The following is a 23,948-nucleotide window of genomic DNA, read 5'->3' on the forward strand; positions in this document are numbered from 1 at the left end:
GAAATGATTCAAAGACAGTTGCATCACCAAAGCCCACCCCAGCACTGGTGACAGCTCACAAAGCAGGGAACGTGGAGCACATGGCACAACCTGTAGGCAGCTCAATAGGTTAGAGGTTCCAGGTGGCCCAGTTAGTCCAAACCTCTTCCAGGCAGCTCAGCTAGTGTTTGCTTCTTCCAGGCAGCTGCTCTAGTCTCCGTCTCCTCTGCAGTTCTCTTGGGCTAGTATCAGAGGGACTCTCAGCTTTTACTGCTTATTCTAGCAGGGAGGGGCCTAGTGAATCTGCTCGGTTTCAGGGACTTCCTGAAGCTCCTTTGTTTACCTTCCTGCTTAAGGAGCTTGCCTGAAGATTGGAGTGCTTCAATCTTGGAGGAAACTGTTATAAAGCACTCTACCCCTTCCTCCCTCTCTTACATTCTTACTGCCACTTCTTCCCCAATGATCCCCAAGTCTTGGAGGGGGTGACTGTTGCTGGAGAGCTTCTCTCCAGGTCCCACCAAGCCAAACAGTCCCACAACCCACGTATAAAATAATATTACTTACAAACTGTATGGTCGTGGCAGGCTTCTTGTTAACTGTTTTTATATCTTAAATTAACCCATTTTTATAAATCTATACCTTGTTATGTGGCTCGTGGCTTACCGGTACTCACTGCCAGCCACCGCCAGGACAAGCAACATGTAAAGATGCCGGTAAGCCACGAGCCACGTAACAAGGTATAGATTTATAAAAATAAACTAAATATAAAAATTAGAGCTAAACAATAATAGGCCTGAACTAATGGCCAAATAGTTTAAATAATATAAAAGTCTATGTGTTTATTTTATAAATGGGCTCTGGGGCTGGCGGGACTTGGTGACGAGAGCTAAAAAAATATTCTCCAACAACAGGTGACTACAAATGCCCATCTATGGCTAAGAGACAGTTGATCGTTCAGGAGCTTCACCAATGGTTCTGGGTTGAGGTAGACAATAGTGATCTATGGCCTATGAGTGTAAACACAAATGTTTAGAGGGCAATTTGAGAGGCACATCACACCCATGTAGTAAAAAACAATAGAAGTTGCTTCCTATTGAGACCTATGACCTCTCTAGCCTCGGGGTTTTGTCCTGACTTACAGTAACACACATGAACTCCCCCGTCTTGTGGAGGAGTCCTTAAATCCAGTCAGAAGGCTGTTGGTCCTACCCAGGACAGCTGAGCCAACTAGTGTACAAACAAGCACATCTTGTGTAGCATGTTGGTATTTCAGCATGCAGGGTCCATAGTCAAGCAGGGATGTTGGTGACTGTTCTCCATCAGCAGCCTGCATGGCCTTTTCTGGCACCACCATCATAGAGAGGTCCCATTAGTGGCCGAGATGTTATCCTGTGGCCACTTTTGTACTTCCCCCATTAGAAGTCATGTTTGGGCTTTTCTTGGCTTGATGGCTTGTTGGTTAGTAATGGGGATGAGACATACTCTGGGCAGCAACCCTGCACTGAGCTGTACCCCAGTCTTCCTCTTTAAGGATGCCTTACAGAGCTTAACTATGACCTAAGGTGGACATCAAGAGATAAAGTTCTAGCTCTACCTAAAAGCAAAACTGTACACTCTAGCCAATTCTCCCAGTTAACTCTCTCAATCCCCTCTCATCTTATCAGAATAAATTAACTGTCTGCCATGACAGTCTGGATATTCTAGAGTTGTACTTTCCCAGACTGCCTACAGAGAGGGCTGGGCAAGGGACATGATTCCAACCAATGGGAAGGTAAGGAGAGACCCACCATAGGGCTTCTAATCTAGGACAAGACCTGGTCCCCAGTACCATTCATTCGCTTGCCTCTGGCCACAGGCATGTGAAGTTATGACATTGGGATATAGACGTCCTGCTTAAGGAGCTTCCCTTGCAGGATGGAATGTTTCAATTTTAGAGGAAACTGTTGCACAACACTGGCTCAGCATTCATCCTCCACCACACCGAGACATGTACACATGCCACGGTGGCTCTCGTTCCTCTTGTCTCCCTAACAAACACCACTTAGAAGCACCTTGACCTTGAGGATTCCACCCAGTGCTGCTGAACTGATCAAATGACATGGCCCCTAGACCACACCAGCAGTCAAGAGTGGAGCCAGGCTAGACCTGAAGCCTTCTTGTTGCAAGATCAGTCCCAATCTGACACCTCCTGGATTGGCAGAGGGCAGGGAGGACAAATATATTGTGACATCATATTGTCCAGCCCTCTCCCAGTACTCATTCACGTGCCCCTGGTATGTCAAAGTCCCAGCACCAAGCTGGAACTCAGAACAAGCCAGTCTGATGCTGGCTAGGACTCTGGGTGGACTTTAAAAATGTGTTTGCTCTTAAACAAATTGGCTTGGGTTCAAAACGTAAGTCCACGCTAATCAATGATCAGTTTTATAACTCACCTCAAGGAAACCTAATGCTTATTTGAATGTGTACAGGAGTATTAATGTCAGCCACCGATGCCCTCCCAGCACCGAAAGGAGATACATACTCTTGGACCACACCAGGCCAATACAGAGCTGGGAGATGGGCTTAGTTTCTTCACCAAGTGCCTTGTCTGACTTTAATTAGCATACAATAAAGCGGGGGCACAGAGTGGTTTCATGGTTCTTGGGAAAGTATTGTCCTTGTTTCTTTGGGTGAAAAGAAATAGCTGGAACTAATCAGACTGCTCCGAAGATCAATGATGGGAAAGTTTGACAGAAGTGCCCTCTTGACGATATTCATCTGTGTGCCATCCACACCGAGAGAACCACCACCGTACCCAAAGCTGTCAGTTGGTTCACCAGGAATGAAGGGAGAGAACGCTTATGTGAAGGCAGTTTTCATGGGATTTGGCAGCAAGTTCTATAAAATACTCTTTTAATTTGTGGCTTTGGGGGTAAGAAGTTTCTTTATAACAGGATGTGTTTGAATTTAAGTCAGTCTAACTTCCACTCAGTATGAACGTTGAAAAGCGACTGCCCACAGACCTCAGTGATGTCACTGGCTCAGGAGCGACAAGCTGCTCTATGCAGAGGGATGAGGAATAGTTCTTGCTTCTCCCAGTTCATGGCTGTATATGTTAATGTTAGGTAGATACGAAGGTACCGGAATTAATAAACAATGTGCAGGATCCTATTGCAACAAAGCTGGTTATAGCTTGAGGAACAAAAGCAAAAATGAGAATCAATATAGCACTGTTAAAATTGAAACCACAAAGGCAGAAAATGGAATGCAAAGTACAATTTCATATACATCAGAAAACCATTCTGTACGTTCATTAGAACCTCGTTTCTAGTATCTGAAACTGTCAGCTGGTTCATTTAATAATCAGCCAAACATAAATCATTGAGGCACAAGTTCGTAATGCTTCCAGGGGAGGATTTGGATCTGAGTTAACTATCTCTCTGAGTCTGGCATATAAACATGAAAAGGGAACTATGGAAATGTGCTTTTAGGAAAGAAGCAAGCACTCTGCTGCGTTTGAAGTATGTGGCCTTGGTGAGTGTTGTGTTCTGACATTGGCAAGTCAGATGCACATGACCTTGTTATTTCTCTAGCAAATCACCCTCCATCTCCTGTCCTCTTCCAGGTTAGCCTCAGGGATCATGGAATAGGGGATTGGCTTGATTTCATGGGTACCACCTACTCTGGGAATGTTGTTACACACAGAAACTTTGATTATGATAACTTCACATCTGTGTGTGTGTGTGTGCGTGTGTGTGTGTGTGTGTGTGTGTGTGTGTGTGTGTGCGTGCGTGTACATATATAAAAATTCATACATAAAACTATACCTCCATTGTGTGTGTGTGTGTGTGTGTGTGTGTGTGTGTGTGTGTGTGTGTGTGAAATCAGGTATGGAAAGGGCACTGTAATCCTTTCAGGAAGGCTTACACTCTTTTTCTGGTTGCCATTCAATATCTGACCCTTGGGTTGACAAGAACACGAGCCCATGGCTTTCTCTGAGAAATGGATATGGATCATCTCATGGGAAGATCCCCCAAGTTCTTTAAATAATCTATGTAAAAATATAAAAAATTATAATTCCTTAAAGCTATAATAATTATAAGAAACACATTTCTTTCTCATAATCTAGAGTCAGACATGATCTTTGGGGCCTAAAGATAAAGTAGATTTATTATCTAACAAGTGAAAATAATTGAATTGCAGAAAAACCTAATCATAGTTCTTCTCCAGATTCACTGGATGCATAATTTACATTGCAACAAGTTTGCTGGCTGGGGCACTGATTAAACTCGGTGCTTTATGAAACAGTTCATTCAATATTTCTTTGGGAATGCAAATTGAAGCTTAGAAAATAGCAAGCATACTTTGGAAATTCAATAATGTTGGCATTCTAGGAGATGATTAAGAAAATTAAAAAACTATAACCCCAAATGTCTTACATGGTTTTACTGCTTTTCCCCACAAACTGAATTATTACAAAGTGAATTTTTTTAAATAGTCAGTTGATTGCAAATGTTAGGGTATTACTGCAAGGGGAATATAACATTTAGCAAACAGGCAACACCAGTTCAAGAAAATGAGTCTTCAGCCCTGTAGAGACACAAGGCCTAGCTGTGTGTCTCTACAACCAGCTTTTGGCACTCAACCTTAGGGAAATCCTGCCCTGAATGCTAGTCAAATGGAAATAACCATAAGCTAGTACCATCATATAATTCCTTTCTTTAAATTCATAACAAGGGAACCCATCCTTCTAAGAGGTTTTAGGAAGGTTAGAACTGTTCTTGGAATTTAGTCTAATCGTCATTTTTACTGAACTCTACTTTGACATAAAGCAGTGACTGTGTGGTGTGGTTGTTTCGAATGGCTAAAGATGTGTCATTACTGATGGCTTCTCTGGGTGGTGACGACGCCTAGGTGCTGCCAATGTGAACTTCTCCACACAGCGTGATGAAGTCTGCATTGAGTGACAGCATTGCACTTCTCCTGTTTCTTCAAGAAACACAATACCAAGAACCATTACCTAGACATAAATTTTGGTTGTTTTGTAAATTCTGAGCCTGAGATTTCATAGTGATTTAGGTGGTTCTTAGAGAATAAAACTGAGCATTGTGTAGAACAAAGCCTAACGCACTTGGTTTCCTGCTCACATTTATTGGGGCTAAAGAGATTAAAACAATTTTTTTCCCAAAGAATTGAAAATATATATATACTCCAACAGCAATTTAAGTAACCACATGACAAAACTTCCTGGATCATGAACCAACAACATAAGATGTGATAGCCTATAGATATCAATTGAGACAGCTTTACACAATGTCATTCATCTAAGGCATTTCTGAGCTGGTTCTCACAGCCACACATGTGTACATAGTTTCACATACTAAAAGGCATCTACTTAGGGACAGAGAGATGTGTTCTGAAGGAGCTCTGGGCACAGGAGGAGAACGCAACATATACTTGGTTATTGAGTAATTTTCAAGAGGAAATTTGGCTTCCAAGAAACAGTTTTGTACATCCAAAAAATCAATGAGGATTTTTCCACTTGAATGAAGAGAATTATTTTGTGATGCAAACTACAAGAAAATTCACACAGAATTATTTGCTTTCCCAAGGCCACTTTCAAAGTACAGATTTCAAACCCAGAGCAAATACCCATGGCATGAACAAACAGGATGGCCAAGACTCTAACACCTGCTTTCGCGTGTCCTCCCTCTTCTCTAATGTATTTATTTCAACAGGGGAAACCCCAGAGGTGGCAGGGTCTGGATGATACCATTGTGTCCAGCAAGATTTCTGGAAAGTGCAAACCTAGTCGGCTTCTAAATCTATTTCAAATGGACTAGAAAACTTTTGCCACAGCCAAACACTTTTTGTAAGAATCTTCCTAAACGAGGTGGAAGCTGAGGGCAAAGGAAGTTAACTCTCCAGAGGCCAACCACTCAAAGTGAAAAACCAGCCTCCCGGATCACAGTTACCACCTTGTTTCTTTGGAAACGAAAGAATTAGGCTGGCCTTGTGCCCTGGGATGAGTCACAGATACACACACTTGGGTTCTAGCTACCAAATTCTTGAGTAGATTCAGACACACTCTCACACACGTGTTATCACATAAGGAAGAAGACACCATTATTCAGGCACTTGGCAACAGTGAAAAAAAAAATCCAGCTAGGTAAAATCAGTTTGACAAACAACCCCCCTCCCAGCCAAAAAAAAAAATAAAACAAAAATAAAATCAAAACTAATGCTTTTATAAAAATCTCTGGAAGGCAATTTCCCTCAATTTTGCCAGGGAAATAGCACAGACATTCTTTTCCACCTTCCCTCCAAATCCACCAGCTCTTATTTCTGAGATAACAGCATTTCAGGTTACATGAAATCTGCCCCAGTTAGAACAGAGCAAACTTGGAGAATTTGCTAATGGTGGCTGGTGTTGTCGCTGCTGACATTCTTGCTACAAAAATCCAATTTCAGGCAGTTGAGTTCCTGTAATCCCCTGAGCTATAACAAAAGCCTGTCACCTCAAGGGAGGCAGCTGACTATGTCTGTGTAAGCTAACCACTCAGAGAGATGTACATTTATGTTTGGACTAATATGAAATATCCTTTCAGAAGAGAGGGGTTTTTTTGTTGTTGTTTGTTCTTTCTGAAGGGCTTAGACATTCAATGGAAAACAGAGCTGATTTATATGAAGACATTTCTAATAAATGATTAAAATGATTTGGGCTGGTTGCCATTCAGAAATTTTCCCGAGTTCTATGTTTTACACAAACCAGTGAATAAAAAAGTAGACGGCGCCGGGCGGTGGTGGCGCACGTCTTTAATCCCAGCACTCGGGAGGCAGAGCCAGGCGGATCTCTGTGAGTTCGAGGCCAGCCTGGGCTACCAAGTGAGTTCCAGGACAGGCGCAAAGCTACACAGAGAAACCCTGTCTCGAAAAACCAAAAAAAAAAAAAAAAAAAAAAAAAGTAGACGGCCAATGAATGTACTATACATATATTAGATATTAATACATGTGTGTGAATTAAAGGTCCTTGAATATATACATCCCCACTTAGGATACATTCCACTGCAGAGGCAAGGCATCAATCTTTGATAATAGATCCAGGATAGCAGCAGTTTAACAATCTAGTAACCACGTTACCGTGGAAAAAGGAATAGGCCCTGAATAATCTCCCTGCCTTCAGAAGTCTCCGTTAACACGGAACACACACTGGTCTTGAGAAGCACCGGGCTGCATTGCTAATGGCAACTGTATAATCCTCTCCCTGGAGAAAACATGTTCGTCTTTTCAAAATCTATTTGTGACTGATGGTATAATGGTCAGGATGAGTCACACTGAGATGACACAAATCCAAACTACTAAAGACACATGACATACTTCCACTTGATTTCTTCTTGTCATTTTATCAGTTTCTTGAGGACACAGAAAGCACTCAGATTGTCTGAACAGCTCCCAGGAGAACGATACTAAATTAGGCTGAGCAAAGAGCTGCTCTAAATTGTGTCTGAAAGTATGTAAATAACCTGATTATCACTTTACAGACAACATAAAATTGCACTAGGCATTGTTTTAAAAGATTGGTTTTTAAGTCTACCCTCCTGGGTAAGTTATGAACTTAACAGTAAAAATTCACATGTGTACTAAGCAAAAAACAAAAGTTTATACAGACAGATAAATCATTTAGTCATAGAAAGGAACAAGGTATTTTAACTAATCTTACTTTGTGTCATCTGTTGGACACCTCCATGCATGCTTAGGGGGAGTCACATTAATTCTATATGGATGGATGGATGGATCAATAGCTCGATGGATCGATGGATGGACTATAATGTGTACTGCTGATGTACACTTTCTGGTCCAACTCCTAATCTGTTGGGAATATGACCACAGAGCCCAAGAAAGGACCCTGCTGCCTACGACAAAGGCTTTGAAGCTTTCCCACTCACAGCCCATATAAAACACTTTTATAGGCCACAGCTGCAGGCTGTGAGCGGCGAACTGTTACCTAAGAAGAATAGTATCTGCCAAACAACAGACACTAAATTAGGCCATGTTGTTTTACATGTTACAACCTTTTCCTGGGAAGGGACAACTCCCTCTGAACAACAGTTTCTCCTGCCTGAAGATGAGATCACACAGGGAGAGAGCTATTATGTTTCTGCCAAGTCACTGTGGGAACATTGAAGATGTGCTCACAGTAGCCGGCACGGGCATGCCAGCCAGAGCATCGACTCCTGAGATAAGTGGCCAGTTCTATTGCTCATAGAATTTCTTATTATGCAGTCTTATCCTTCCCCTCTGACTCTGGGTTTCTGCCATGTGTCTCGTGGCAGTGGAATCAACACAGACTTTTGCTCAGTCTGCAAAGCCACCAAGCACAGCAATGCCATTAGTACGCTGAATGTTCACCCAGGCTCCTTAGGTTTGCATGGGAAGATGAGAAGCCTGGTGGGATCCTTTGGATGGCAAGATGGCGATGTGTTAAGAGTCTCCCAGGTAATAGCAAAGCTCCCAGAGTGCTCCACAGACACAGCCTGGGTTGAGAGCTGCTTCTTGATACACAGGAACACTCGCACCCAGGACTTGGCCTTTTCCAACACCGAATGCTATCAGGCAAGTTCAGAGTCTGGACACAGAGGCACTTCCAAAGTTTGGCAAGGAGAAGGAGGCAAGGTCGCTAAGTGGGGCTTTATCGCTGCACTGTCTCATGTAACCCAGATGTCTGTGCAGGTAACTTTAGGTTGTGGATGGATCGTGCTTTTTCTTCTTGCCTCGACAGGACTTGCAGACACAGCAGATTATACATGGAGAGGCCAGGAGGAGCAGGGGTGAAGTCACCAAGGCGATGACGCCTAATCCCACAAGGATCCCTACCACCTGCAAAGGGAGAGAAAACCCTAGTTTAGCAGTTACATCATCTTAGATGTGTACATGTCCCCAAGCGTAACAGCCTTTATGGTGTGAATGCTTGTGTCCCCCTTCCAAATCCCTATGTTGAAACCCTACTACTCAGTGTGATGGCATTTGGAGAGGGGAACCCTAGCTGAGACTCTGGAGCCTTCGTAATACTAGGGAGCTCAGGAACTTGCCTCCGTTCTCAGTTTTCTACCATAGGTGAACACAGCAAGAAAACCACCATCTGTGAGCCAGGAAGAGCGCAGTGAGTGTAACACCTCATTGCCAACCATCTGTGAGCCAGGAAGAGCACAGTGAGTGTAACACCTCATTGCCAACGTGTCTAGATTTAGAATCATCCAAGAGACACACCTCTGGATGTGTTTGTGTGGACATTTCCAGACAGGATCAACTGAGAAGGGAATATGTGTGATGCCATCCCATGCGCTGGGCGTCGGATTGAATAACAAAAAGTAAAACAGAAGAAAGCCTGATGAATGCTAATATTCCCCTCCCCCTGGTCCCTGTTCACAGCATGCTGAGATATGAGGAGTCCCAGCCTCAAGTTCTTACCACTGTGAACTCTGCCATGTCCTCCCCACCATGATGGTCTGTCTCCCTTCAAACCATGAGCTAAATCCAACTCTCGCTCCTTCAAGTCCTAAGACAAGCAGCTAACATCCTCAGCAGAACCTGCCCATGTTGATACCTGAACCTCAGACTTCCAGCATCCAGAACCAGGAAGAGGCAATCTTTGCTGTTCCAGTCACCTAGTCTATGATAATCTGCTAGACGAATGACTAGGATACCGTCTCGGGCACATTTAGCGATGTTCTCAACCGGACACAAACTACAAAGCTACACGGGACTAAATCGAGGGTGAGAACCAACAGAAGCCTAACTCAAGCTTAACTGTTAACTCCCAACCCTGAACCGTGGGTGTTGGCCTGTTCTCTATCAGGGCTTCCCCAACAGTCTCATAGGGACATTATAATGATTGTTAGGATATGAGCATTGGTTTCCTCAAAGGGAGCATAGCTTTTGATAAATACAAAACACTATTAAAAAACAAACCACAGCTCCCTTTGAACCTGCCACATAAATACACAATGGCATGTACAGAGGGAACTGAAGCCCAGAAGGAGCCCATGGTATTGCAGAACTCTCCTCTGATGGCTGATGGGCTCTAACTGCTTGCAGGAAACTCCTCCCATGTTTTGCAAGAGCAAAGAACATGGGTATTCACTTGGCTGGTCACTCCACTGCTCAGCCCTCTGGTGCCTCTGTCCCTCAATAATTGTGTTCTTGAATTAACTTCAGGCAGCTGCTCCATTGTTCTCTCTCTCCTTGTACCAGAACCTCCCAAGAGGGCATGGGAAAGCAAGGAAGCAACCCTAAGTCCAAGGCATCTCATGTTTCCTTAAGGAGGAGGGTACCTGTGTTCGGTTCCACATTACCGATGCTCTCGAGTGGCCGAGCTTATTCCTGCATGGTCCTTTGTCGTAATGCCTAAGGAATATGTCATTCTGAAAAACAAAGAGAGGAGTTTCAGTAAGCACACAATGTGGAGTTGAGAGGTGGATATAAAGTGCAGGGGTCACCTAACCTATAAATTACTTCCCCTTGGAACCCCACGCCCATCTTCGGCATGGCTTACAGTTCTGCAAATCACCAAGGAAATAAATCATAATGAACTCTTGGTTGAGACAACAGAAAAAGGAATGACCTGATCAACCATCTCAGACAGGTAACCGACAGCGAGCTCTAGCCGAGGTGGACACCACGGAATGTGAGAACCATAAGCCAGGAGCATACCTGGTGTGAGAAATGCCATCAGCTGAGAGAATGACAGGGAAGCAGAAGCCAGTCACGAGATACTAAGAAAGTAATGAACCAAATGAGGAAGCAGGGAAACAGGGTCTTGAATGAGGGGAAAGCTATGGAGCAGAAAGAAGACAGTGGTTTTGCCAAGAGAAATAACTCAAAGATGGATTTGGGAGGGTGGGTAAAGACTACAGTTTGGACATGCTGAACTTGACATCCAAGCAATACATCCAAAGGCAGCTCATTACTTATACCTGGTCTTTGAAGGAGAGACTTGGATATTAGAGACACTTTCAAAGTTATATATAAAATGAAAAAAAAATCACAGAAGTCAATGAGATTATCTAGAGGAGAAGTGAACTGAGAAGCACATTTGTTCAGAGAAGACACTCAGGAATAGGTGAGGGGTCTGGAAAGGAAACTGAGGTACAGCTAGAGAAGCAAGGTCAGAAGAGAGGGCAAGTAACCAAGATGCCAAACACAGAGAGAACCTGGGAAAGCCTAGGATGTCGGGTTTTCCCAGGAGGAAATCATGCAAAACCTTGGAAAGAGTACAGCCAGGGTATGGCCACGTGGCTACTTGCATGGCTTGTGCTGACTGGAGGAGGGAGATGTCAGCAGCAAGAGGTGGCTGGGCTCTCTGGAAGCTTGGCTTCTGAATAGAGAGCATAGACAGTCAGCTCGAGGAGACTGGCTCATCTCTAAATGGACACAGCGGACAGAATAGAATGGTAAAGGAGTAGAATAGCAGCTGAGGTCACATGGAAGAGAAAAGAGGACTCAAGGAGACAGGTCTGGGAGGCTCCATCTCAGCCTCTGACGTGCCAGGGATGGAGATGAAGGCGGGAGAAAACGCAATGCCCAGCACACACAGTCTCAGGCTTGGGCTTTAGAAGATCCTCCTTTGTCCCAGGTTCTCAATGTTCCCACAAACACATCAACACTGTGTGGCATAGAATACTGCCCTGCAGAAAAGCATCCTTATCACAAGCCAATGCCCTCATCTAAATCAGAAAGCAAGATCCCAAGACACAGTGACAAAAAAGCATGCTTTAGCATCTGAAGTCCATGTGTTCAGACATTTAACATCTGTCCCGTTTCATCTCGGGGGCCCACACAACACAAGTGTCTGAACAGAGTGTTCTCCACAACACCATCCCCCAGACTTACTCCAGCCAAAGGATGGAGATCTGGTGCACACATTGAGTCCCTTACATTCTTGTCTCCTAAAGAGAACTGCCTGGACTCAGCTGCCTTGTGGAGAGAAACCCAGATTATGGAGAAAACCCCAGGATCTCTTTTTAATGTGTAAATTGTGTAACACCACACACACTTGCCATCTAAAAGACTATGTTGAAACAAAGTTATTCAAAGTGGAAACCATGTGTGAGCTGTTTACATTCTTTCATCTACAACATCCACCTTCAACTTGTCAATCTAACGCACTTTCTTAAAAAAGACCAAGCTAACAGAGATGCTTCCTCACGGTGTCCTCAACAGCTTACCTAGTTTTCAGTTGAAGTGCCAGCAGGCATCCATTAATGACACCTTCTTTCCTGGCACTGCTTTGTAGACTACAGCACTGAACAAACTGCTAGTTGGATGAGACCCAACTGTACAGCAAAAGCAAGAACTGACGAAAAGACGACTGTGCAGTGTGTACTGTTTCATGTCACTTGCTACCAGTCCTCAGAGGAGGGAGTCCCAACTGAGAAAAGGCCTGCATAAGATCCAGCTATAGGCAAGCCTGTGGGGCATTTTCTTAATTAGTGATTGATGGGGGAAAGCCCAGCCCCCTGTGGGTGGTTCCTCTCTTGGGATGGTGATCTTGGGTTCTGTATGAAAGCAGGCGGAACAAGCCATGAGGAGCAAGTCAGTAAGCAGCACCCCTCCATGGCTTCTGCATCAGCTCCTGCCTCCAGGTCCCTGCCCTGCTTGAGTTCCTGTCCTGACTTCCTTTGATAATGAACTGTGATGTGGAAGTGTAAGCCAAATGAACCTTTTCCTCCCTAAGTTTCTTTGGTCATAGTGTTTCATTACAGCAATAGTAACCTTAACTAAGACATGCATGACTGAGGTCTGACACCAACATGGACATACATTATAACTTCAAATCGCCCTGACAGGAGTAGCCTAAACAGTTTACACCACCTCAAACTTTAAAAGATTGGGATTGAAGTCCACCCTTCTCAGCCACCCTTCCCACAGCTGAGGTCACTGCACATTGGCACAGGACTGAATGAAAATGCTAGCTGACTTTGAGAAGATACATTATTGGGTAGTGAGGAAGAATAATGATCAGAGAAGTCCCAGAATCTAATGTCAAGGCATCAGTACTCCCTGTCACAATGACACACAAGGCATCAGTACTCCCTGTCACAACGACACACAAGGCAGCAGTACTTCCTGTCACACAGACACACAAGGCAGCAGTACACCCTGTCACACAGACACACAAGGCAGCAGTACACCCTGTCACACAGACACACAAGGCAGCAGTACACCCTGTCACACCAACACAAGGCAGCAGTACTCCTTGTCACAGACACACAAGGCAGCAGTACTTCCTGTCACACACACACAAGAGACACTGGGACAGGAGACAGCGGTTTTCCTGACTGCAGTACACAGACTGCCCTCAAAGATGCTCATGGCATCTTTGACATGTCTGCATGTATAACTATGTGAAGGACCGTGACCTGGGGGAGATTATCCTTTGTGATACAAATGTGTCCAATCTCATTTCATGGGTCTTTACAGGGAGGAAATCCTTTCTGGCTGTGGTCAGTGGCAATGAGAGCCATGAAAGGGTCAGAGAGACGGGATGTTACTGCCTTTGGAGATAGGGAAACGGGATCACAAGTCTAGCAATGCAAGCAACCCTCTCTCTAGAAGATAGAAAGGCAAAGAACTGGATTCTCATCTCGAGACTCCAGACAGCAGCACAGTCTTGTCAATATCCTAATTCCAGTGAGATACACGTTACACTTTAGTGTACAGACGTAGAAAATAATTCTGTGCTGTTTTAAGCCACAAAGTTTGTGATCATTTGTTACAACAGCAATATAAAACAAACGCACTCACAGGTATTTACATGATAGAGGTAATTTCCTCCAAGGCACAAAATGCCCTTAAACAAAAGAATGTCTTGAAAGCTGAAGCAGCACATGTAGGGCAACACAAAGAGGTTTCACAGTGTCTGAAAGGGCAATGGGGCTGGGACTCAGTGGGACAGTGCTCACCTGGCATGCACAATGTCTGGGTCCAGTACCCAGCACCATGGAACAGATGAAGCCGGAGGGAAAGAGGAAGTGAGCGGGAAAAGGAAGGAGGAGGGAAGAAGGAAGACGAGAAGTAAAGGAGGACAGATATAAGGTATCAGGCTTAGGAAACCTCACTAAGAAAACCAAATTCCTTTTGCACGATAGTGAGAGAGAGGCTCCACTCCACGTGTGACAGGGAAGGACCGCAGGGCCCCGACCGTGGCACAGACTCAGCAAAGGGCAAAGGCTGAGCCTCTTCCAAGGAGAACTTACGTCCAGGTTCTGCAGGCAGTACCAACAGAACGTGTGTTTACAGTTCTTACACATCATCTGAGCACAGCCTTCATTGCGCTCAATGTAAATCCGGCAAACTGGGCATTGCTTAATGGGGGCGTCTGCTTCCGTCCCAAAGAGGGCCCTAAAACAAAACAGACAAGACATGTTCAGTCAGCGGTCTTAAGTGGATGGTTAATAAATCCTGTTTGCTGTGTTTAACTCACTTCCAAAGAGACGGGTGGGAGGAAAAATGGGAGACATGGATTATTAGTTGTTCAGATAGCTCAATAAGAAAAAAATTATTTATTTTGGCTGCTAATGAATTATATAATTACATTTTCCACAGCTGGTTGACTTTATTGCTTTGCCAAATTAATACTTCCTTCCTGGATCACACATTCTCTGAATAAGAAGTATGTGGAGGGAATCAAACTGTGAGAACCTAACTCGGGATTCAAACGGGATCAGTCTATGTAACGACCTGCTCGTTAAATAAGGGGAAGGAGGGATTCAGTTAGCGAAACTCAACGAGATGCCGACTGTTACCAAAAAGACCTCCTCCGAGCTGATGAATAGGCCAGTGTGTGGCCTCAGCAGAAAGGGACTCAGGACTAAGCGGTTCAGGTTATGTTAGGAGGGAGTCAGAACACTCCACTACACTCCACTGACTGGGTATCAAAATCACCACCCAGCACACAGAGACATCACAATTTACAAAAGGTTGTCCAACCTCTGGTCAGATGTGGTGCTGGAAATAACCTGATATAATAGAGACAGTATTTCCATTTTAATATTCTTCCTTGGGCTGTTGAGATAGCTCAGCAGGGAAAGGTACTGATGGCCTGAGTTCAATCCCTGGGATCCACATGGTAAAAGGAAAAAACAAAAACAAAAAAACCAACTCTCACAACATTTCCTTTGACCTCCACACATGACAGCACAGGTCCACACGTGTGTACACACACACACACACACACACACACACACACACACACACACACACGAGTTAATGTAATAAAAACTTTAATGCCCCCTTTTCCCAATAGGGATACAGACTCAAAAGAGGCTTAGTGCCTTATATGAGGCCGCCCGGATGACATGAACAGTGTCAGAACTCAAATTATCCCTCTCCTCTAAGCCCTTTAAACTTACCTGGGGGGCTAACTACTATGAAAGCATTGCTTTAAATCTGATGGGGATGGCACATAGCTGCATGTGTATCAGAGTTCTCTTCCCTCTGTGCTTGGTCTGATATTGAAGCACAGTACCACTGCCAGGCAGCGTGACTGTTCCTGAAGACTGGTTCTGCAGTCTGAGGGCACTGGGTGAGTAAGCCAACTGGCTGGGAACACTGGTGTTTTGTTCTTGCTCGAGCAGAACAGCCATAGCCTCAAGCGAAGCATGGGATCTAACACAAAGGTCTCTCACTCTGCTCCAGGCTGCTGCCATAAAAACCCTCCATACAAAACGGCACCCTTTGGTTGAATTACTTCTCAACATAAAATCTCAGGCCTGGCACCACCTTTTCATAGAATAAAGCATTAGGAAGGAATCTCTCTTTCCGTATTTTTTCCGCACTTAGGAAGACAGTCTATCTGTCTGCATGTTCTGTAGGCATACCCCATGAGCTGGCCATTTAATCAGGTATGATCATCTCTCTCTTATTTTGTAAACAGGGAGAATGGGCTACAGCGGTGATGGGTAAACATGGTTTTTTAGGGAATAGCTATGTACAAGCCCTGACTTTCTACTGAAAACTAGAGCGAGGAGTCTCTCTACCCAAAGGGAGTGAATACAAACAAACTTAACATATCTGGAAGGTCCCCCTAGGATAAAGAGCTAGAATCCCCTTTAGACATACTGTTCTGGTTAGTGTCAGTTACCACTTTACTAATTCTTCTCAGGGTATTTCTACAGTGAATACCTAACTCCTTCCCAAAGCCACTGAGGCAGTGTTTGAAAAGTGTCCCAAAGACACTTCACCCCTTACCCATGCTCTGGCACAATTGGCTGCTCTCTACAGGAAGCCTCCCCATGCCAAGGATCCTTGCAACATGAGCAGAATTTCAGGTGGCAGGAAGGGCATTCCACCATGACAGGCTTCCCTGGGTCTCCTGCTGCGATATGGCACACTGTCTGGCAGTCTGCAACAGGACACCAGGTTCGGAGGGGGTCCATGTGAACCTCTGAAACATAAAGAAGGAAACTGTGATGTATGGCGATATTTTAATTGTACTGAAATGTGATTATATTTGCATGTTAATAAATAAAGTTGCCTGGGGGTCAAAGCTAACAGCAAGCCATAGCAGAGACTGGGCGGTGGTGGTGCACACCTTTAATCCCAGCACTTGGGAGGCAGAGCTAGGTGGATCTCTGTGTGTTCAATGATACAGCCAGCATGGAGACACACACCTTTAATCTCAATACAAACCATAGAAGACCTGGAGGTCTGTACAGACAGGCAGTGACGAGGAGGTCATGTGTTTGGGTTTACAACCAATGAGAAGGCAGAATAGAAAGTCTATAAAAAAGACAAACAGACAGGAAGTAGGGCTCTTGCTGAAGAGGACAGCAGCAGCAGTGAAGGGTAAGGTTTTTAGCTCTGACCTCTTGGGCTTTCATCTCTGCATTGGCTCTGTGTTTCTTATTTAACAAGACCATTCATCTACAGTGATGGGCTTTCTCTGATCCAAGGATTAAGCTTTCTCCCCTTCATTTATCATTTTTATGGAGCAACATGTATCGCATCAGCAAGGGAGTGGCCATCTCCATGATCAACCGTCTTCATAATGGATCCAAGCCCACCACCCACCATCCAGAGCCTAAGGTCATCCCTGCCACATTCTCAAGGTAGGAACTAACAGAGCAAGTCGCCACTGCCTTTATTAATAGGTATGCTATGGACTTTAACCAAAGACTACAACTTGCCTTTGAGTACTCAAAATGGGCAAAACCACAAGTCTCTTCCATGATGAACTAGGTACCATCTTGGAGGAAAAGATGATGTGCAGAGCATCAAAGCAAGAGAACAAAGGTATTCTACATAGAAGAGTATGTGCTTTGGGCTCTGAGACACAGTTCATACAGCAGGGAACTGGAAACACAAGGATTCAAATAGTTTAGGATCAACCAGTATCCGGTGTGGCTTAGCAAGGAATTCAGATTTAAGTAGTTTGCTGTCTTACCAGTGGACAAATTGGGGACTATTTATGAAGTGCCTGTAAGCTCTTAAAATAAACAGGGACTTTCTCAGACTATAAAATGATAGCCATTCATATGACAGTGGCTAGATCCACACAACACACAGGAAAAAGGGTAAGATTGGCAGGTGGATAGCCAGCCATCTGTTGAAGTGTTTGTATGTCTTTCTTGTTTTCCCATTTCTTGAGCATTAACAGATTCCATCTCTCCATGGAATACACCCTATGATGAGGCTGGTAGAGGGGACCAGTCACCTTTCTTTCTCTGAATGATGTTCTTTACAATTTTCTTACTCATGATATTTCTCTCTTGAACCTCTGAGATTTACTCCAATCTATTATAATTACTTTAATCAGTTGTAATAATGGGAGAAGTTATGACAATGTTTCTACCAACTTATTGTTTCAGGCATCCAAAGTGGTACAATGAAAGAAGAAATGATAAATGAGGGAACTATTACAGATTCTGATCTATTGCTATAAAGTAGCTTAAAACCCAGTGTGGCTGGCCGGGCGGTGGTGGCGCACGCCTTTAATCCCAGCACTCGGGAGGCAGAGCCAGGCGGATCTCTGTGAGTTCGAGGCCAGCCTGGGCTACGAAGTGAGTTCCAGGACAGGTGCAAAGCTACACAGAGAAACCCTGTCTCGAAAAACAAAAAACAAAAAACAAAAAAAAAAAAACCAGTGTGGCTGCTGCCCACAGTCCAACACAAACACTAGGAAAGAATCTGAGCCACAGGAAACAAGGATCTGAACTTTCCACCACCATGATAGGACATAAGGACCAGGCATGGGAGCATGGGAGCAGAGCAAGGGTGGAGGCATTAAAGCTCTCTACAGGGATATGTACAAGATGCAGCTTAGTTGAGTCTGTTGTTGTGCTAACAACCTGGTGAATTCAGACAAATACAATTCCATGACAGCACGAGCTGGAACAATCTCAATGGGCCACCATCATAAGAGGTCCTATTAGTTGCCGAGATGTCATTCTGTGGTCATGCTTGTACTTCCCCCATTAGCAGTCATGTTTGGGCTTTTCTTGGCTTAATGGCTTACTTATTTCTTAGTAATGAGGATGAGACATACTCTGGGCAGCAGCCCTGCACTGAGCTGTACCCCAGTCTTCCTCTTTAAGGATGCCTTACAGAGCTTAACTATGACCTAAGGTGGATATCAGGAGATAAAGTTCTAGTTCTACCTAAAAGCAAAACTGGCCACTCTAGCCAATTCTCCCAGCTAACTCTCTCAATCCCCTCGCATCTCATCAAAATAAATACCTGTCTGCCATGACAGTCTGGATATTCTAGAGTTGTACTTTCCCAGACTGCCTACAGAGAGGACTGGGCATGGGACATGATTCCAACCAATGGGAAGGTAAGGAGAGACCCACCATAGGGCTTCTAATCTAGGACAAGACCTGGTCCCCAATACTGTTAATCTGCCTTCTTTTGTCCACAGGTATGTGAAGTTGTGAAACTGGGACAAGCATAAGGCTCTGGGAATCCTGAGGAAAAGCTAAATGGTTTAAGAAATTTGAGCTGCTAAATCAGAGCCATCACTGCCCACCTAAGGACTTCCTGCACATGAAGTAGGAAGATGCCCTTGTTGGTTAAGCCATTTTCAGACTTTCCATTCCTTGTAGCTGAAAGCACATTAACTGATAAGGCTGCTTCTAGTAACAGTGAGTAAATAATCACACCAAATAGGGCTGTTCCTCCCACAGGGCAGATTTTACTGAGAGGATTAAAGGACCGGGTCTGAGATGACCTTTGAAGTTTTTCTATACCAATAGTTTTATCTGTATGCACAGCCCATGAGAATTATACAAGTAAATAGAAACAAATCTACATGCGTTATTCTGTAGAAACCTCACGCACCATAACACAAATTCATATACTGTTTTTAAAAAGTTAGTACATTCTGTCAGAAATGAAGAGTTTTATATAGTTGAACAGACAAATAATACATATTCATGTAGTTGAGCATTGTTTATATTTTTTTAAATATAGAACAAATTTATAAATTAATAATAGATGTGTTCAATGAAAAGACCAGTTTACAGAATAGTATAAATGAGCGATATTTATAAAACTATGTATATAGAGACGTATTTCAACTGCTTCCAGTAGACTCTTGAAGGAAACAGCTTTCCATGAAATGAAAGGCCAAGGGTTAGGTGAAAAGGCACAGACTTTCTTTATTGTCAATGTGAATTTTTAAAATTACACTTATGTATTGTGTATTGTGATTGTGTACATGCCACAGTGAACATGACATCAGAGGATGACGTGATGAAGCTGGTCCTTTCCTTCTGCCATGTGAGGCCCAGGGATTGAACGCAGCAGGTCTTCAGGCGTGGTGGAAGCGCCTTTACCCACCAAGCATCTCACTGGCCCGTGTGATTTTTTTTTAAGGCACAAATGCCACTTGTGTAATTTTTAAAATTGGTTTTTAAAGCTATTTTCTGAAGCCAGGCATAGTGGCTCACACTTGTAACCCCAGCACTCAGGAGGGAGGAGCCACTCAGAAGGGCAACAGCCATTTTCCTAGTAAAGACTAGTTATTACACCTTCTAGAACTCTGCTCTTGATAACTATCACCCATTTTACTTCCTATGTCATTCTACCTAACATATCTTCCTGACTGTTCTGAAGTAAAAGGTTTGCTGAAAGTACCTTAATAAACTGCCCCCTCAAAGTCACCAGCAAAATCCCTCTGGGTGCACTCCCAAGTGTCCCTGGATTGTCTCTAGCTAACGTCCCACCTTCCATGTCCCATGGCTTAGACTCTGTCTTCTCACTCTTTTTGCCTACTAATCTCCTTTCTCCTGTGCTACTCATACTGCTCTTGACTAGCACCCCTGGGTGTTGTCTGCACTCTTGACTAGTACCCCTGGGTGCTGTCCACACTCTTGACTAGCATCCCTGCGTGTTGTCCACACTCTTGACTAGTACCCCTGGGTGTTGTCCACACTCTTGACTAGCATCCCTGGGTGTTGTCCACACTCTTGACTAGTACCCCTGGGTGCTGTCCACACTCTTGACTAGTACCCCTGGATGCTGTCCACACTCTTGACTAGCATCCCCTGGGTGTTGTCCACACTCTTTACTAGCACCCCTGGATGCTGTCCATGCCCTACTCTGAGACTTCACCCACATTTTACTTATTTATGCAGTAAAGGAGGCTCAATCCTCACCTTAATTTGACTTTGAGGCATTGCCCCTCATTGTTAAAAACCTGAAAATTAGGCATGTCTATTTCTCACTCTTAATTCAACAAAGACTGGTTTCAAGTACTTGTTAGGGACTTGGGCACATGAAACACAAAAATATAGATTTCTATGCTCAGAAAACTCACAGTATGAAGATGCTCACTGTGTGAAATGAAAGATTTTTAAAACAATATAACATCTAAAAATAAAAAAAACTAGCAACGCAAATGATTGGGAGTGCATCTCACATGACAACAAAAATGAAATTATTGATAAACACTTGTGAGCAGTGCTTGGGATGGAGATAAGGGTACTTAATAGCTACTTACAGAAAGCCCTTTATGCTTTCTTTGTTGTCCACAAATCTGTAATAAAATTTCCCGTTTTAATGAAGTCTAACATCAGAAGGCAAAAGTGGTTTCTTCTAATCATAGACAAAGCAGGTAACACACGCTGGGATGAAAATGAGGAGATTAAGTCAGAAAGGGCAAAACCACTATAAAAACACAGATTGAAAAAGAAGTCCCTTAGGTAGCCAGGGTGCAGCCAGCCTGCATGTGGAGACACAAGGGGAAAAGTCTCTATCCAGATGTTAGAATTAAGCTACTGTACTTAAAGGAAACACCAGTTGATGCCAGGACACATCCTGATGGGCCCTGACAGCTCGCAAGCCAAATGCATCTCTCCCCAGATCCAAGGCGAGTGGTACCACACTGGCAGCTTGAAATTAACCATGGCAAAAGTATTCACATCTTGAAACGGATAGGCATTACCAGCTAGAGGGTCACAAAACAGAAGCTAAGCTGAAATAAGTACATCAGTACACAAAACCCACATCATCCAGCACAGAAAATCATGGAGCACTGAGCAGGAAAGTGAAGAGCAGAATTTGCATAGCATAAAAGGAAAAGAAGCCGGAACCGCAACCCTGATGGGGCTTTTCAGTGCATCTCGTGGCCAATGGTTTCTACTTCCTGATCATCCTTGATACAGACAGATACATACACCTGTAATAAAACCCACACGTGAACACACCCTTCAGGTGGTATTTGGTTGTAGATACTAACTTGGCATTCATTAATTGCTTGCTGCACATTCTGCTTGGCTCTTCAACCTCAGTGAAGCACTGGGTCCCCTACCCTGGAGTACAGGCTGTGTCTACTAGTTAGGATGGAAGTACATCAAAAGCAAGTGCTTCTGGAACCCCCTGCAGGGTTTCCAGCACCTCTCCTGCTCTCAATCAGAGGGGTACATGCTGTGGGATGTTCTGTATGGCAAATGTGTTGCTGATTGGTCAATAAATAAAACACTGATTGGCCATTGGCTAGGCAGGAAGTATAGGCGGGACAAGGAGGAGAATAAAGCTGGGAAGTGGAAGGCTGAGTCAGAGAGACACTGCCAGCCACCACGATGACAAACAGCATGTGAAGATGCCGGTAAGCCATGAGCCAAGTGGCAAGGTATAGATTAATGGACATGGATTAATTTAAGCTGTAAGAACAGTTAGCAAGAAGCCTGCCACAGCCATACAGTTTGTAACCAATATAAGTCTCTGTGTTTACTTGGTCGGGTTTGAGCGGCTGTGGGACTGGCAGGTGAGAGAGATTTGTCCTGACTGTGGGCCAGGCAGGAAAACTCTAGCGACAGGTACACTCTGTGCATTCTGGTCAACCTCAGCGGTCTGAGACCAGTCCTCCTCTACACACAGAGGGTCGGAAGAAATTCAGTCACTATCTCGAGTCCCCATCTACCACTAAGCACCACTAGTTGGGTGACATGATTAAAGCCTAGAGGAATGTCCGGCCACACAGCAGGGTACCTAAGGAACAAGACAGCATCATTGGTGCATAAGAGGTCTGCTTTGAGGGATACTTTTTCCACATAGATACTTGCACAGGTCCTTAGAGGCTTATATATACTGTCCTGGTCATTTATTCAGCTTACTAAAGAAACAGTGGGATTATCATCTCTCTAAACCATTAAAAAAGTAGCATTAGGGCTGGAGAGATGGCTCAGCAGTTAAGAGCACTGACTGCTCTTCCAGAGGTCCTGAGTTCAATTCCCAGCAACCACATGGTGGCTCACAACCACCTAATGAGATCTGGCGCCCTCTTCTGGTCATACATGCTGTATACATAATAAATAAATCTTTTTTTAAAAAGTAGCATTAATGAATAATCTGGGAGAAAAGACAAATCTAGTCAAACTCCTGAAAGCCCTCCCACTTTCTATTTCTGTGTTAAAGTCCGGAGCTAAGTAAAGTAGGGGTTAAGGAAGAATGGACTACCCAAGACAGTAAGTAACTCAGGAACACAGAAATGGGGCTGAATTTTCTCTCTTGCAATCCAACAGTCATGCCCAAGTCTTCTACAGATGCACATAGAGACATTTTTGAGTGAAAAGAAAAAGATGCCTCTGGGCTGGAAAGCACAAAGGCCATTTAAGTAAGAGGCTCTTCTCTCCAGTCTCCAGTTTTCATCAGGGTGAAGGCCCTAGAGTGTCAAAGCACATTTTCTGCTCTTTCAACAGGCTAATTACTAATTTGGTTAGAATTACTAGAGATAAACTTTTGAGACTGCTCCACTTTCGAGAACCATTTGACACTGGACACACATCAGTCCTGCTTTCACAGTCATTTTTAACTGTGCATTTTTAATGATCACATTTAAGGCCTTTTGGCTGGAATCATGAACAAGCTGAAAAACTACAAGTGGTTTGGATCTGCTTCTGAAGTTTACCTGTATGGGGCCTGTATAAAGGTTTATCCACACAAGAAATCAGCCACATTTTATAAAAACAGAAGGACAACCCAGAGTGGAAGGTGACGGTAGTCATCTAGGGGGTCCAAATGCACGAGAACATGGGGTCCCACCACTTAGAAAAGCAATTGTTTAGCCCAACACTTTTCTTCCTTTCAAATGAGATGGCCGAGATTAACATCCCTCTCCAGAACACACTAAACACACTGACCGCACACAGCATGCTCTCCACAGTCCAAAGTCAAATTCTTCAGCCACCCTCCCACTTTCTATTTTGAGCAGCATTGAATTCTTTGAAAGAAGACCTACAAATATGTACATTTTATTGTGATGCTTTACATAAAAGGAATTGAGAAGTCCATTTAACGAGTTCTAAGTGCGCATGTGCATGCATGAGTATATGCATCCCTCCAGGTACAGATACCAAAACCAAAGGAGGCTCAAGTCCTTTACATAAAATGGCACAGTATTTGCATGCTTTCAGTCATCCCCAGCTTCCTTAAAACACTGACTACAATGTAAATGCTATATGGATAATTGTTATATTATTTAGGGAATAATA

The 23,948-nt window shown here is 43.9% G+C and overlaps 1 protein-coding gene across 3 annotated transcripts in view; it reads right to left on the reverse strand.

Moving 5' to 3' along the window:
• Positions 1-2,541: 2,541 nt before the first annotated feature.
• Positions 2,542-23,948, reverse strand: part of Rnf144b (ring finger protein 144B) — a 166,031-nt gene continuing 144,624 nt past the window's right edge. For all 3 annotated transcript variants that reach the window (XM_052728228.1, XM_052728227.1, XM_052728229.1), the window contains exons 5-8: positions 16,207-16,402; positions 14,214-14,358; positions 10,290-10,379; positions 2,542-8,835 (exon numbers count right to left, since the gene is read on the reverse strand). In XM_052728228.1, coding sequence (XP_052584188.1) covers positions 8,695-8,835; positions 10,290-10,379; positions 14,214-14,358; positions 16,207-16,402 — 572 coding nt within the window. In that variant the 3' untranslated portion in view covers positions 2,542-8,694. The remainder of the gene's footprint in view (positions 8,836-10,289; positions 10,380-14,213; positions 14,359-16,206; positions 16,403-23,948) is intronic.

This window comes from Peromyscus californicus, unplaced genomic scaffold (assembly GCF_007827085.1).
Source record: "Peromyscus californicus insignis strain IS unplaced genomic scaffold, ASM782708v3 Scaffold_8__1_contigs__length_139910024, whole genome shotgun sequence".
NCBI classification, from domain to species: Eukaryota; Metazoa; Chordata; class Mammalia; order Rodentia; family Cricetidae; genus Peromyscus; species Peromyscus californicus.